The sequence below is a fragment of the Myotis nattereri genome, assembly GCF_964212035.1.
Source record: "Myotis nattereri genome assembly, chromosome: 9".
Lineage (NCBI taxonomy): Eukaryota > Metazoa > Chordata > Mammalia > Chiroptera > Vespertilionidae > Myotis > Myotis nattereri.
The window spans coordinates 18,469,023-18,485,578 of NC_138084.1; the positions used below are offsets into that span (position 1 = coordinate 18,469,023).

Below are 16,556 nucleotides of genomic sequence, written 5' to 3' on the forward strand. Positions count from 1 at the left end.
AGGGGCAAATAAACTATAGCACATCCAGGTAATGGTATTTTATTTGGCACTAGAAAGAAGTGAGCTACCAAGCCAGGAAAAGATGCGGTGAAACCTTAAATGCATGTAACTATGTGGAAAAAAGCTAATCTGAAAAGACAATGTACTGTATGGTTCCAATTATGTGACATTCAGGAAAAGAAGACATTAGAAAAGTTGCCAGGGTTTAGGGTATAGGGAAAGATGAACAAGAGGAGTTTGGAGGATACTTAGGGTAGTGAAAATACTTTATATGAAATTATAATTGTGTATACAAGTCATTAAATATTTGTTCAGACCAATGGCATGTACAATAAACACCAACAGTGAACCCAATGTAAACTATGGAGTTTAGATGAAAATGATGTGCCAATGTAGGTTCATGGATTTTAACAAATGTACTACTTTGTTAAGGCCTGTTGCTAATGGGATGGGTGAAGCTAGCATTTGTGGGTCAGGGAATGGAATATATGAGAATTCTCCATGCCTTCTCAATTTTTCTGTGAACGTAAAACTTCTCTAAAAAATAAAGTCTCACAATATAAAAAAGTACATGATATGGTGTCATGTGAAGATAAATATAAAATTGTTAATGCAGTTAAAAGGAATCTTGAAGATAATCATTATTACTACCAAGTAATAATATCTGAAACTTTCGAGCATTCTACATGTCTTGATGAATTTGATTATCACAAACAACTCTGTGAGATAGGTCTTATTGAAATTTTAATTTTTTAGATTAGAAAAAGGTGATTCAGAGAAGCTAAGTATTGTCCAAGTCCACCAAGATATTAGGTGTTAGAACCAGACTTCAAACCAGGTAATCAAGTTCATGTTCAACTTTATTCTCTTAAAAAGGTCCTAAGTTGTCTCTTAATATAATTTTTATGCTTCATTGATATCATCCCAGAGATAACAGGGAGTAAAACTTCACTTTGGCAGACGTAGAATTAGAACAGGAGAAATAAGAGAAAGATTTAAAAACAAAACAAGGGTCACACAGGCGCGCCCTGTGGTCAGAGCCCCCAAGTCATAAAGACCCGAGGGTCACAAGCAGCCCCTGCCCTCCGAGGACCAAAACGAAACAGTGAAAGCCATGGCTGGCACAGGAAATTAATTCAAGAGAGATATAATTATTCAATTATAAGTAAATAAGTTAACTCACATACATATAAATTAATCATGTAATTATTTTTAAATGAGTGATTTTGTTCAAATAGAAAGCCAAAACAAAGTGAAGGCAGGACATAGTCTGAGAAATGAAGATAAGGAGAAGCAGAATTCCTAAAAAGCCACAAGCCTATTGCTAATTATTTATAGAAAGAATTCTTCCAGGAACAATATAAGAGATAAATGTTCTTTCCCAAAACAAGGGAGGTCTGTGAGGGGAATACTTATTCTCCATTACCTTCTGCTTCTCATATTTTGAAGAACATTTCTATGAGCATTTCATCCATTTGGGAAGTTTAATTTATGAGTAATAGAATATATTGACTCACATATTGTTAAGCTATTGAACGAATAAATGCCATGAGGCCCAACATGTGATCATTTTTATTTTAAATTAAGCCCTCTTCCTTGAGCCAGTGTTTGTTTCATAACCTATTACATGCATGGGAAAAACATTCCTAAATGATACAATGAAAATGGTGGAGTACCACACGCAGTTGTGAAGGTTGGGCACCATGTTACTTTAGGGTGTGCCGTTCATATGGACGAAGATGTGAAAAAACTCTCCCCAAAGATACACAATTTATAGAATACTAGAGGCCTGTTGCATGAAATTCATGCACAAGTGTGGTCCCTAGGCCTGGCAGGCAATCAAAGTGTAAGCATCTGGTGTGGAAGGGCAGGTCCCAGCTGACTTCTGGGCCCTGGGCCTCCAGGCCCCAGCACAACCCCCTCTGCCTGAGTCACGGCACCCGAGTCCCCATGCAGAGATGCGGTTAGCGTGGCTAGATGCCATGAGCTGGGGCACAGCATGGGACTCTGGACCGCCCAGCAGTGCTGCCTAGAAGCCTGGTGGGCAGCACACTTTCTCCCAGCTAGTCTTGCAGACTGGCTCTTGTGTGAACCCACAGGGAGCCCTACTGGCCCCTGTGGTCCCGGCAGCTGTGACCCAGCTCACCTGGAAGCCCACTGGGGCCTGCAGCACCTCCACTGCCACCTACTGCCAGTGCCTCATCACCAACGCCCGCCATGTTCTGCGCTTTCCCCTGGTGGTCAGCGCACGTCATAGCGAGTGATCAAACTCCTGATTAAACTCCCAGTCAAAGGGACAATTTGCATATTAGGCTTTTATTATATAGGATTGTCCTGATTCATGTACACATGCAACAACTGCCCATCATGGTGATTAGACTGATAAAGGGAAGAACATACCTCTTGGGAATATGTATCAAACCTATGAGGGGAAACATCATTAATCAACATATATAGTTTGTCATTGAAAGAGCTCCTGAAATATGAAAGAGAGTGAGAATGCTAATTGAAAAGTAAGAATATGAAGTTAAATATTATTATGTTTAAAACAAGAAAAGATCTGTGATTCATTAAATTTTTAATGATTCACAATAATCATAATATTCCCAAGTGTCAAATTTCATCTGTGTATGATTTCTTATTGAAGAAAGAAAGCATTGCATTCCCTGGAGACTATATCTATCTGTATCTATATCATCTATATATCTATATCTATATCTATATCTATATCTATATCTATATCTATAATCTACCTGTAGCTATATCTATCAATATCAATATCAATATCATCTATGGCTACCTATGGGTTCCCTGGAGAAATTATAACCACTGGAGAGCTGAAAACAGATGCTATGAGGTAGAGAGGTCTCAGAAGTCAGGAAGAGCTCTAATGTCTAGTATGTGAGCAGCACACCCTGGAACAGTGAGGGCCATGCCCTTCACAAAGCCATCTGGTGTTTCTCCCATCCTTCCTGTGTCATATTTGATTACAGTTAAATTTAATTCTATAGAAATTATGGAGTTATTTTTTTCAATGATTTAGAAGTAGTATAACACAGATTTTTTTCAAGGCTTTGTTTTTTTTACAGTCATTAAATTTTGTGCAGTCATAAAGAATTTCATACCTATTGAATAAATGTAGTCTCTATCTCTTGCAGAGATGATTATACTTAGATTAACCTCTTGATTTCAGATCCAGTGACAGTCACATAAATTGATTTTCCCTTGTGGCTAATTTTTATTTTATAACAACTTATAGATAATTCACAAACCATCTATGAGGTTTATTTTAGTATACAAGCCCAGTTCAGCATTGAAATATATTAATGTAATTTATCATATCAACAGAATTAAAAAAGAAAACTATGAATTTCTCAATTGATATAGAAAGAGCATTTAATAAAATTCTGTATCCATTTATAGCATAAAATTAAACTCTCAGCAATCTCAAAATGGAAAGAAACGTCCTAAAAATTGATTAAAAAACACCTACAATAAAACTTACAGAGAACTCTATATATAATCATGAAAGGATGATTGTCTTCTCACCAACACTGGACAAGGAGAAGGCTATTTTTTATGACCACAACTATCATATATCATGATGGCGTCCCCAGCCTGTGCAATAAGATCAGAGGAATAAATAAAAGATGTAAAATTTTAAAATAAATAAAATAGTCTATATTTGAAGATGACATGATTGTTTATGTAGAACATGAATCTGCAAAAGTTACTGTAACTAATAATTAAATATAACAATATCACAGTATGCACAGCCAACACACAGAATTCCATTGCATTTCAGTACATAAGCAATATACAATTGAAAGTTTATATAAATAGTAGAGGCCCGATGCACAAAATTTGTGCAAGAATAGGCCTTCCTTCCCCCGCTGCCGGACTGGCTTCCCTCTGGCACCCAGGACCCAGGCCTCCCTCGCAGGCCCGGCTTCACCTAGAAAGTCATCTGAAGGATGCCCAGAAGGAATTCCAGTCTAATTAGCATATTATGCTTTTATTATATAGGATATAATTTATTATTCTAAAACAAAAAAAAAACATGAAATAAATATAAATTTTAAAAAAGTTTATTCATTGGGTTACCAGTATATCATAAAGAATATCAAAGAAAATGAATCAACAATCAGGAAAGTCTGCTCAAGTTTATTGTGTGTATTAATTATTCCACAGATACATGACCCAGTGACCATTTCTACACACTTCCTCTTAGACATGGCTACACTGTGAAGCAAAGGAGTGGCAGTAGCAACATAACAGTCATAGGCCATTACTGACAGCAAGAAGCCTTCTGTGGAAATAAGCTCCCCAAAACACAAATGCTGTACCATGCAAACAAAAAAAAATAAAAATAAAAGACAGACAGAAAGACAAAAGAGATGTTTCCCTTCACACCAGGAGCTTTCTAAGAATTTTGGGTGATAAAAGGGTTTTCGGAGCTATGCCACAAATCAGAATTAAGACCAAATATATGTTTCTTATTATAAATTGCAATATCATAACCAGTCTTTAGACTAGTTAAAACATAAGTCAATGAAAGCATGTTCAATAGAATATCTGTATTCTTTGAAACCTGAGAACCAATTACTTCTTTCTTTGTAAGTGCCCTGTTTTTATGTCCTTAAATGCAAGTTTTATTATGCAATTGTTTTCTCCAAATAAAGGAAAAATATAAATGTAATAGCGGATTTTGTTATTGATTTAGAAAATAACAACCTAGAATATCAGAAGACATATGTGATAGGCTATTGTTTTTGTGATGCAGCTACATGAATTAAACAACTTTCCCTTTCTGGCCACCTCCTTACATGACAAATAAGAGTATAGAATGAAAAATTCTTAAGGTGGCTGCTTGGGGGAGCGGGGGGACCAGTCTGTAGATTGTATGGTTTTCCAGGTATTTTGCTGTACATTTGAAACTGGTGTGGAATGATATTGAATGTAAACTGCGGTTGAAAAAAATTTTAAAAAGAAAAGAAAAAGAAAAAAAAAATCTGTACATCTTTAGAAGCTTTACATTTACTGAAACATTGAAAGTGAGAACCGACTGGTAGGATTTACAATGACTTAACCCTAACAGGGGAAATGTTTCCTTTCTAAGGCCCTTTTCCCAGCATCCTTTACCTCTTTGTTCCTCAGGCTGTAAATCAGTGGGTTTAACATGGGAATCACTAGTGTGTAGAACACAGAAACTACCTTCTCCTGTTCTACAGAATACTGGGAGCTTGGCTGAATATAACTAAAGCTTAAGGTTCCATAGAATATGGTGACAGCAGTCAGGTGAGAGGCACAGGTGGAGAAGGCTTTCTGCCTGCCTGCTGCTGAGTGAATCCTCAAGATAGCAAGAACAATGAACATGTAGGAAATTATCACAATCAGGAAGGTGCCCATGGCAATGATGCCAGAGAAGGTTAAGAGTAGCAACTCATTCGTGGAGGTTTCAGAACACGACAGCTTTAGGAGTGAGGGAATATCACAGAAGAAGTGGCTGACAACATTCAACCTACAGAAGGACAGTCTGCCCAAGCTTATTGTGTGTATCAATGAGTTAATTATTCCACACATACATGACCCGATGACCAGCCCTACACACTTCCTCTTAGACATGGCCACACCGTAAAGCAAAGGATTTGCAATAGCCACATAACGATCATAGGCCATTACTGACAGCAAGCAACCTTCTGTGGTGACAAACCCCCCAAAACACAAATGCTGTACCATGCAAGCAAAAAAAGAGATGGTTGCCCTCGCAAGCAGGAGGCTTATCAGCATTTTGGGTGCAATGGTGGATGCATAGCAGGCATCTACAAAAGAAAGGCAGCTGAGGAAAAAGTACATAGGTGTGTGGAGCTTGGGAGTGACTCGGATTAAGAAGATCATGCCTAGATTCCCCACCAAGGTGGTGACATAAATCACCAGGAACAACACAAAAAGTACAATTTTCAGTTGAGCTTGGTCTGTCAATCCCAAAAGAATAAACTCAGTCACAACCGTAAAATTCTTTTCAGTCATTTGTTTCTTTTCACAAGATCTGTTATGGAAAGAGATACAGCGATTATAACTTATTAAGGAAATTTTGTGTGTATAAAAACAAACAAAACAAACACAACAATTGCTGATGTCAGGCTTTGGATAAAAAATATCCCTTCTTTGAATCTGAGATTTTTCCATCAATAAAAGTAGGAAGAGGACTAAATGATCTTTCATTTCATTCCAATGACGTTGTTTTGTATGATTATATTCCATAGAAACCAAAATGTGAAAAACAGTTTGTCTCTAACAGCTTCAGTCTATCTCTAAAATATCCACTCAGCAGACACTAATGACGATTGAAATTAATAGCATGTATAATATATATCACTAGTAGCCCGGTGCACAAAATTTGTGCACATTAAATGGGAATTAATCACCCTAACCAGTTTGGCTCAGTGGATAGAGCATTGGCCTGCGGACTCAAGGGTCCCAGGTTCGATTCCAATCAAAGGCATGTACCTTGGTTGTGGGCACATCCCCAGTGGGGAGTGTGCAGAAGGCAGCTGATTGATGTTTCTCTCTCATTGATGTTTCTAACTCTCTATCCCTCTCCCTTCCTCTCTGTAAAAAATCAATATAATATATTTTTTTAAAAAAGGGAGTAATTAGCAGAGATATTTTAATATTGCTATTTGCCCTTTCTCTATAATGGAAGTGTGAGAGATGAAAGGAAATTAGTAAAATGTATATGAAAATAATATATAAATTTATTAATAAATAAACAATAACAAAAGGATATACAGTGGGGCCTTGACTTACAAGTGTCCCGACTAACAAGTTTTTTGAGATACCAGCTGTCTCTCGGCCGATTTTTTGCTTTGAGTTGACAGAGTAATTTGAGTTAATGAGCTCGGTCTCAGAAAGAATTAAACTCATAAGTCAAGGCCCGACTATAGCAACAACAGAGGCATGATATAACAAAAACATGATATGAAAACAACAAAAACATGATATGAAAACAACAGTGATGCAAACAATGACTGATAAAGTGATTAAACTTATTCCAATATCTCCCTGTACACCACATTAAGAGTGAAAACACTTTCAGAGTGCTTGACTAATTTCCTTTGTGATGAAGTACTTAGAACTTTAACTGTAACATCACATACTCTTCAAACTTGAGAAAAAGCAACATATAACTGACCATGTGCAAAAATGGGTTCAGGTAGGAACATGTCTACTCTGTCTAGAGTTTGTCCTTGTGATTTATTAATAGTCATCACAAATGCTGGCATCACGGGAAACCATCGAATCAATTTAAATGGGAGGCCAGTGTCAGATGGGGACAAATTAATTGTTGGAATCAGAACAGCCTCTCCCTCTGCAGATCCTGTTAATACTTTAGCTTCGATAATGTTAGGTTGTAATCTTTTGATAACAAATCTGGTACCATTACAAAGATCCCATTTACTATTGAGGTTTCTCAATAGCATGATGATTGCACCCACTTTCAATTTTAATTTAAGACACGGCATTCCCGAAGGAGTAATACTATTAAGAAATTCGATGGGAAAATTTTCCTTTTCAGCATCATCTGTGGAATCAATGGAATCATCACTCAAATATGTGTGAAAATTTCCATTGAGTATATCCAAATTTTCTTCATTTAATTTTTGAACATGCTCATTTTTTGGACAAAGAATTGCATGTTTAGATATATTTTTAATATTATCTATAGCAGTGGTTCTCAACCTTGGCTACACATTCGAATCACCTGGAAATCTTTTTAAAATCCTGATTCCTGGGCCTCATCATCTGGAAATTGTTTCTTTGTTATGGGGTGGGGCCACAACATTAGTAACAAAGAAACAGAATTAAAACTTTATTGTGGAGAGCCGCTACAGTGTTTTGGACAGGTTCAAGCCTTGGACTGATGAGAGGGCACAGTCCTCTCATTGCCAAGTGCAAGTCCCAGCTTGGAGGACAGGGCCCTCCCAGGACAATTATAGCCAACAGCTGTAGTTGTAAGCGTGAACCTATGGTCTGAACACGTGGCCCCACCTGCCTGAGTGACGTAGGCTTGATAGAGTTCAGGTGCATGTAGTTGAGTGGGATTGAAACTCAGGAGAATGTTGTAAACATCTTGGTCACGCCCTTACTTTGCCTCGTGGCATCTGCTATAAAATAAAGACATGGCTGTTGGTGTGGTTGCTGTGTCTCAGAGAAGCAGCATCCAACCGAGACCTGGCTTTCATTCTCTTGTCTGTCTTTTCTAAGCCTTTCAGCTGCCCCCACTCAGGTTCACCCTTGGCTGTGCTGGCGCAGCACACTTTATAAAGATATGCCTCCACACTCCCAGGGTGGGTTCCTGCCTCAAACCCCGCCCTTACAGGAAACAGCTCTGGGAAATAGCTCTGGGGAGGGCGCAGCCATTGCCAAGACAACCCCTGCAGGACTGACTTCCTTCCGCTTGGTCTCGGTTCTGGTCATAATGAACACCACCTGGGGTTTTTATATAAGTAGATTAAATAGATAGTTATTCTATGATATTTTCTTCTGAATTATTTGTTTGTTTTTAAGTAGAAAATTATTTAACGAGAAGGGCCCGTAAAATTATATTTATTTTGAAGTTATATATGGCATTGATGTACAGGGTCATTATCTTGGACAGCCACATCATGAAGTAAGAGGCTCAGTACCTAGAGCGATGACATTTAAAATGCCAAGGATTCTGGCTTTTGTGACCATAGGAGATATTGGGTGCCAACACCTCATCCTGAAACTCATGAAACAAAAGCCTGTATCTTGCATGATACCTACTAAAAGTATCCAGGATTCTTTCTCCAGGACAATTTTCCTCATGTTCCTGGTAAAAGACCAGCCCTGGGTGGTCACTGACTGAGACCTAGGACACAGAATCCCACATCTTGAATATCTGGAGCATTATGGAGGCGTTTCCTGAGATCTCAAATAATTTTAGAAAAATTTAAAAGCATACTAATTTAGAATATGAATATATATAGATATATATATTCACAAAATTTTTGTGATACTTCTTCCTATTTTTCATCCTATAATACATATTTTAAACAATTTAAGTCTTTCTAAAATTGCAATTTCCATTGGATGGTTGGATACTTATATTTTATATTCAAAGCTATTTGTAGCTTCAGAATATGTTTCTCTATTAAGTTAGAGTGTCACTTTAGAAATTACAATAAACAAATTGTGATGATATTGGTATATCTATAATTTATACCATTTATCTATTTTAATTAAAGCATTTCAATTGCCACAATGACAAGAAGTTAGGAATTCATTGATCCTGGATCAAATCCCATTGTTGACAACAATTGGTTTGACTACATTGAACAAATTATTTAACTTCCCAGATTCAGGTTATAATTATATTTACTTCTCCAAAATTGCTGAGAGAATTGAATATAACAACTCCAGTTAGGATTTACTGTTCTTTGAGCATAAATTCATTACTTAGCAAACTAGATAGAAAGTTGCATAAATATCTTAAAAATAGCTAGATAGAATATTGATATATATTTAGTGTGTGATATCTTTTGGTACAAGGTGATCAGCTTCAAACTTTTAAACCATTGTAATTGAACTATTTCTTTTTTCTGGAGCATTCCTGCAATACATAAGCACTGTTTATTTTTATTTTTTTGTTTATTTTTGTAATCAAATGGATATCTCAAGTTATCAATTACAAACTAGCCTTGTTAAATGTCATATTTCTAAAAATCTATATTTTTTCACGATATCTTACATGCTATTTATAGATTACCAACATATTTGACAATATGGAAGAACACATCCCACAATATTCAAAACTGCATCTTTTATTCATAGATCTAACACGTGCTCCTTCAACTACTCTTAAAGACTTAACTGAAAATTTTCAGTTAATAAAACATCACTTATAGATATGAATTTTATTGTAAACTATAATTAAGGAAATAGTATTTTTAAAAGGTATTATAAATTAAATTAACACCAAAATATAAAACTAGTAACTTTAGCAACAAAATTTGATGGCAACACTGTAAACTGAATTATATAAACAGATATAAACTTAAATTCCATGAACTTTAAGAATCAAAACACTGATAAGATTCTATCAAACTTAAAATTTTCAATTATTTGTTGAATGAATGATAAATATAAAATCAAAATAAGTAGTAAGGCATTAAAAATAATGAATTTAACTTACCAAAGATACTTTAAAATTTAGAAAATTAGTTTATTTAGAATGCTCATATCCATCTCCAAGTTTTCTTACTCTCTTCTTAGAAATAAAACTAGTTAATATACTTTCTGATATTAAAGGTAATTAATATTTTAATGGCAGATAACTGAACCACTCAGGTTATATATATATATATATATATATATATATATATATATATATATCAAGTAAAACAACACAAAACAAACATAATTTTAAAAAATAAACAATGTAACAATGGTGTTACATCTATAATTCTTTCTTCAATGAGGACAAAACTGAAAGAAGAAACAAGTATATATTTATATATATGGTTTGTTTTTATTCTAATGAGACCAGAATTCCCATTGTTCAGACATTAATTACGCTAAAGCAACAACAACGGCAAAAATTACACTCTGGATTGCATTCTGGTTTCTCAAGAGACTCCCTTAAAGTATCTCAGTGGAACTGGTTTCCCTAAGATCTGTTACATAAAAAAATGTTTCAAAAAATAGAAGGCAACATACAGATAAGGGTGAGAAAACAGTAGAAATATTGATTGTAAAAAATTTATATAAATTGGAAAGTATCTTATTAAGATATAATGTGAACTTGGCCTGAGCTTGTAAGGCAAAAAATGGGTTAAGTGGAATCCAACTTGATAATGGCTATTATTTCTAAAAAGTTGGAGAGTAACAACCCTACCACCACTTCTACACACTTCTATTTAGATTGCAATTCTGCATTCTATCTAACTGGTAGAATGGCCATGCATTACTCCTATCAGCTATTATGTTTAGCTCTAATATTCTCATTTATTTAATGAATACTTCTTAGAGAATAAGGACAAGCTAGACATTGTGTTCTGCACTGGAAAGAGAAGGATTTCAAAAACAAACAAACAAGCCCTGACCGTTCAGCTCAGTGGATAGTGCTGTGGCCCATGGAATGAGGGTCTCCGGTTCCATTCCCCATCAAGGGCACATACCTCAATTGCAGGGTGGATCTCTGGCCCAGTCCAGGCACATACTATAGCAATTGTAGTAACACATAAATAAAAAATAAATAAATAGAATTGTTACTGTTCTCAAAAGAAAAAAAAGAAAAAAATATGGACACTGACACCATGACTCTCCTAGGGGCATTTGCTGCCGGGAGCCGGTCCATGCTTGCTGTTTCAAGGGACCTGGCATATATGGCATACTGTTCTTAATATGTTTGCTCACCTTCTTGGCACTATGTGTTTTAACTAAGGTCTCTGAGAAAGGTTGTTTCCCCAGGTAGGGATTTTCCCCTGAAGTTAGGGAGGGAATAAAAACCTCTTAACTAAGTGCCAGTCGGGTAATTAATTACTTTAACTATGAACAATCATGCTTAAGCTACATAATCTTTACTCCCTGGAATGGAGATAAGAAACGCCCTAACCTTTGGAATAGAGATTGATAGGATTGAATCAACTGGTATAAATACAGATGTAACAAGACAGAGAGAGACAGAACCTAGGCACAGAACCTACACAGAACGTTCTCTAGAGACAGAAGAACTTCACTGGAGAGAACATGGCAAAAGATCCTGGACAGAAACTGGCCTCAGAACCTAGAGACAGAACCTAGCGAGAGAACATGGCAAAAGATCCTGGACTGAACCTGACTATAGAAATTGACAAGAGAACCTGACTAGAACCTGGTGACTGAACCTGGCTGGAGAACCTGGACAGAACCTGGCTGGAGAACCTGGAGAACCTGGCTGGAGAACCTAGCAAGACAACATGGACACAGAACCTGGCTGGAGATCCTAACCAGAACTTCGCTGGAGATCCTGACCAGATCTTGGCTAGAGATCCTGGCTAGGCTGCTGATCAACTGAACGCTGTCTCTGTGTCATTCCTTCTTCGCTGACTCCGTCCACACCTTTGGGAACCCCTGGAACAGGATTCCCCTAGGTAAGCCCCCCCCCCATTGAGAACCCCCACATTCGGGATGGATAGGACTCCACCAGGGTACTTCAGACCCCCCTATAGAGGATAAGTCGGGTAAGAAGGTGGATAGTATAGAACTTAGATTGAGAAGATGTGCCATACTGAGTCCAAAGAAAGAAGACTCTGTATTGATCTTTAGATTAAGAAGATGTGCCATACTGAGTCTAAAGAAAGAAGACTCTGTATTGATCTTTAGATTAAGAAGATGTGCCATACTGAGTCTAAAGAAATAAGACTCTGTATTGATCTTTTAACACATATGCTTGCTAGCAGAGGAATTAAGGTTACTCCCAGTCAGACAGAACGTTTTATACAAGAAGTATGTCCATGCTTTTCTGAGGAAGGAAAGGTAAATGTAAAGGCATGGGAGGAGGTAGGCCCAAGGAGCCTTATCCTTAACCCCACTGCAGCCTTTCCACCCCGGGAAAGTGCAGGATTGGCAAGCTCTCCCTGGGGTGATAGATCAGGACTCAGGCAATAGTGGAAAGCGCCAATCCTACTCTTAAAATGGATACAAGAGAGCATTTCGGGTTTTTCTTTTTAATGCCTGGCTTTTAAAAAATAAAAAAGGGGGAATTTGCCGGGAGCCGGTCCATGCTTGCTGTTTCAAGGGACCTGGCATATATGGCATACTGATCTTAATATGTTTGCTCACCTTCTTGGCACTATGTGTTTTAACCAAGGTCTCTGAGAAAGGTTGTTTCCCCAGGCAGGGATTTTCCCCTGAAGTTAGGGAGGGAATAAAACCTCTTAACTAAGTGCCAGGCGGGTAATTAATCACTTTAACTATGAACAATCATGCTTAAGCTACATAATCTTTACTCCCTGGAATGGAGATAAGAAACGCCCTAACCTTTGGAATAGAGATTGATAGGATTGAATCAACTGGTATAAATACAGATGTAACAAAACAGAGAGAGACAGAACCTAGGCACAGAACCTACACAGAACGTTCTCTAGAGACAGAAGAACTTCGCTGGAGAGAACATGGCAAAAGATCCTGGACTGAACCTGACTACAGAAATTGGCAAGAGAACCTGACTAGAACCTGGTGACTGAACCTGGCTGGAGAACCTGGACAGAACCTGGTTGGAGAACCTAGCGAGGGAACTTGGCTACAGAACCTGGCTGGAGAACCTGGAGAACCTGGCTGGAGAACCTAGCAAGACAACATGGACACAGAACCTGGCTGGAGATCCTAACCAGAACTTCGCTGGAGATTCTGATCAGATCCTGGCTATAGATCCTGGCTAGGCTGCTGATCAACTGAACGCTGTCTCCATGTCATTCCTTCTTCGCCGACTCCGTCCACACCTTTGGGGACTCCTGGACGCGCTGGGGTTGGACCCCGGCAATTTGCAAAATTTTATTACTGAGTTTCAAATTATTCAAAAAACTGCTAAGTTTTTAGGTCCAGGAGCAACACAGAATTCCTCACATATAAATCTAGTACACCAAAAGACTGTTCCCAGTCAGGGCACCTACCTAGGTTGGGGGTTCTATCCCAGGTCACTGATCCACGTTTTTCTCTTTCTCTTTCCCTCCCTCCCCCTCTTCCCCTTCCTCTCGCTCTAAAGAATCAATAAAACATATCCATGGGTAAAGCCTTAAAAAAAATAAAACCTAGCACTAACTGGTTTGGCTCAGTGGATAAAATGTCGGCCTGCGGACTGCAGGGTCCCAGGCTCGATTCCGGTCAAGGGCATGTACCTTGGTTGCGGGCACATCCCTAGTAGGAGGTATGCAGGAGGCAGCTGATTGATGTTTCTCACTTATCGATGTTTCTAACTCTCTATCCCTTTCCCTTCCTCTCTGTAAAAAATCAATAAAATATATATTAAAAAAATAAAAAATAAAACCTAATTAAATAAATCTGCTTATTAGAAAACATCTTAAGTTAACTTGCTCAACATGATCTGGCAACTTGTTAGAGGGGGAAAAAAGAAAGAAAAAAAAGAAGTCTTATCTGGGAATCAGTAGCCACAATCTTTCCTCATGTGGTTGAACTTTGGATTTTGCTGTCTGCACAAGTGAGGAAGCTTTGAGCTGAAACATTTATATACATCGCCCGGCTAGCGTTGCTCAGTGGTTGAGGCTCAATTCCTGGTCAAGGCACATGCTGGGTTGTGGGCTCAATCCCCAGTGTGGGGTGTTCAGGAGACAGCCAATCATTGATGTTTCTATCTTTCTCTCTCTCTCTCTCCCTCTCTGAAGCCATTTTTTTTAAAAAAAAATATATTTTTATTGATTTCAGAGAGGAAGGAAGGTGGAGAGATAGAAACATCAATGATGAGAGAGAATCATTGATTGGCTGCCTCCTGTACAGCCCCCACTGAGGATCAAGCCCGCAACCTGGGCATGTGCCCTTTACCGGAATCGAACCTGGGACCCTTTAGTCTGCAGAACGACACTCTATCCACCAAGCCAAACTGGCTAAGGCTAAAGTCAATTTTTTAAAAATTAAATAAACAAATATACAGATATACTAATAAAAGCCTAGGTGGCCTTACCGCCCTCATGTCATCACAAGATGGCTGCCCCCACGTTGTCACAAGATGGCTGGCAGGGGATGGCAGTTGTGGGTGATCAGGCCAGCAGAGGAGGGCATTTGGGGGTGACCAGGCCAGCAGAGGAGGACAGTTGGGGGTGAACAGGCCAGCAGAGGAGGGTAGTTGGAGGTGACCAGGCCAGCAGGGGAGGGCAGTTGGGGGTGAACAGGCCAGCAGGGGAGGGCAGTTGGGGGTGACCAGGCCAGCAAGGGAGCAGTTAGGCGTCAATGAGGCCAGCAGGAGAGTGGTTAGGAGGTGATCAGGCTGGCAGACAGAAGCAGTTAGGGGCAATTAGGCAGGCAGGCAAGCAAGTGGTTAGGAGCCAGCAGTCCCTGATTGTGTGAGGGATGTCGAGCTTCCGATTTAGGCCTGATCACACAGGGATTGAGTCTAAACCGGCAGTCAGACATCCTCCAAGGGGTCCCAGATTGGAGAGGATGTAGGCTGGGCTGAGGGACACCCCCAGTGCACAAATTTCATGCACCAGGCCTCTACTCCTATCTAATAATAGACAAAAATGGTAATTGACCATACCTTCACTACACCTCCCATTGGCTAACCAGCAAGATATGCAAATTAACCGCCAACAAAGATGGCAGTTAATTTGCATACATAGGTGCGAAGCGGTGGAGCGAAGACTGAAGGCGGCTCTGGCTGGAGCAGAGGCCTGGGTCCCGGGTGCCAGCAGTTGTCCCGAGGACAACCAGTGCCAGCAGCCAGGGGAAGGGAAGGCCTATTGCACGAATCTTTTCATGCCACAGGCCTCTAGTATATATATATTTACATACAGTGGTCTGAGTTGATCACAATGTGGCTACCAGAGTGACCTTTCAGGACTGTCACAGAAAAGGTCCTGCTAAAGATGAATTTACTATCCAATTTTAAAACATAATCAGAAAGAACATCTCCATAATCAAAACTATAGAAAGCAATAAATACATTTAAAATGCTTTTTAAAATAAAAGTCAAAAGGGGGAAAAGAATAGATGAATCCTTTACCAAAAAGACAAAGGCTCTAGGCTAATTGATTGACAATGGTCTAATCAAGGGATCAGGAAGAATAAATGAATGAATGAGTGAATGAATGAATGAGTGAATATGAATACCTGTGTAAAAACCTAGCTAGTTAAAAAGAAGCTGTGCTTTCCTATGGGAAACAAATGTAGCCTATGGTTGCAGGAGGATTCAGTCACAATAAGTAACTATTTGGAGGTAGCCATGTTGAAGCCTCCATTATCCTACAGAAAACAGGAAGCAGCTCTCCACCCCTCCTCAAGTACCCAACACCAGCAAACACCTATGAAACCTGAGTCTGTGCAGATAGCAGCCAAATGAACCTCCTAGTAAGCAGAGTGGAACCATGGAACTCAAGTAACAAGAGGTGCTACTCTTTGCCATCTGAGCCCACCAGAAAGTGAGAGGTCCACCAGTATGGAAGATCAGATACCCAGACCAAATGTGGAAACGTGTAGGACTGACCAATCAAACTCTGTTAGATTGAAGTCACTTTGTTCTCTCCGGCCCTCTTTTGCATCTCTTACTTCTAGATAGCTTAGTCCCAAGACCATCCAACCAGATCGCTGACTTAGAATTAAAGAATTTGTATAGCCCCTCCTCATCTTCCTCTTTAAATTTGCTTCAAGCCTTGTTCAGGGAGGCTTATTTGGGTTTCCTGCTCAGCTTCTGTTTGTCTGCCTCATTAAATAAACTCTTGCCTTGCTGCATATTCAATGCTTTGTTAGCTAGCTTCACATAGCGTTTGGCATACAAACTTGGGTTCGATAACAATGTTTACTTGTTTATTTTTCTCCTC

The 16,556-nt window shown here is 38.7% G+C and overlaps 1 protein-coding gene across 1 annotated transcript; it reads right to left on the reverse strand.

Annotated features, from left to right (window-relative positions):
* Positions 1 to 5,091: 5,091 nt before the first annotated feature.
* Positions 5,092 to 6,030, reverse strand: OR5J2 (olfactory receptor family 5 subfamily J member 2; the record flags this gene model as incomplete). The annotated part of the gene is made up of 1 exon (XM_081100005.1): positions 5,092 to 6,030. One exon carries the CDS (start codon positions 6,028 to 6,030, stop codon positions 5,092 to 5,094), a length of 939 nt encoding a protein of 312 aa, XP_080956131.1.
* Positions 6,031 to 16,556: the final 10,526 nt, after the last annotated feature.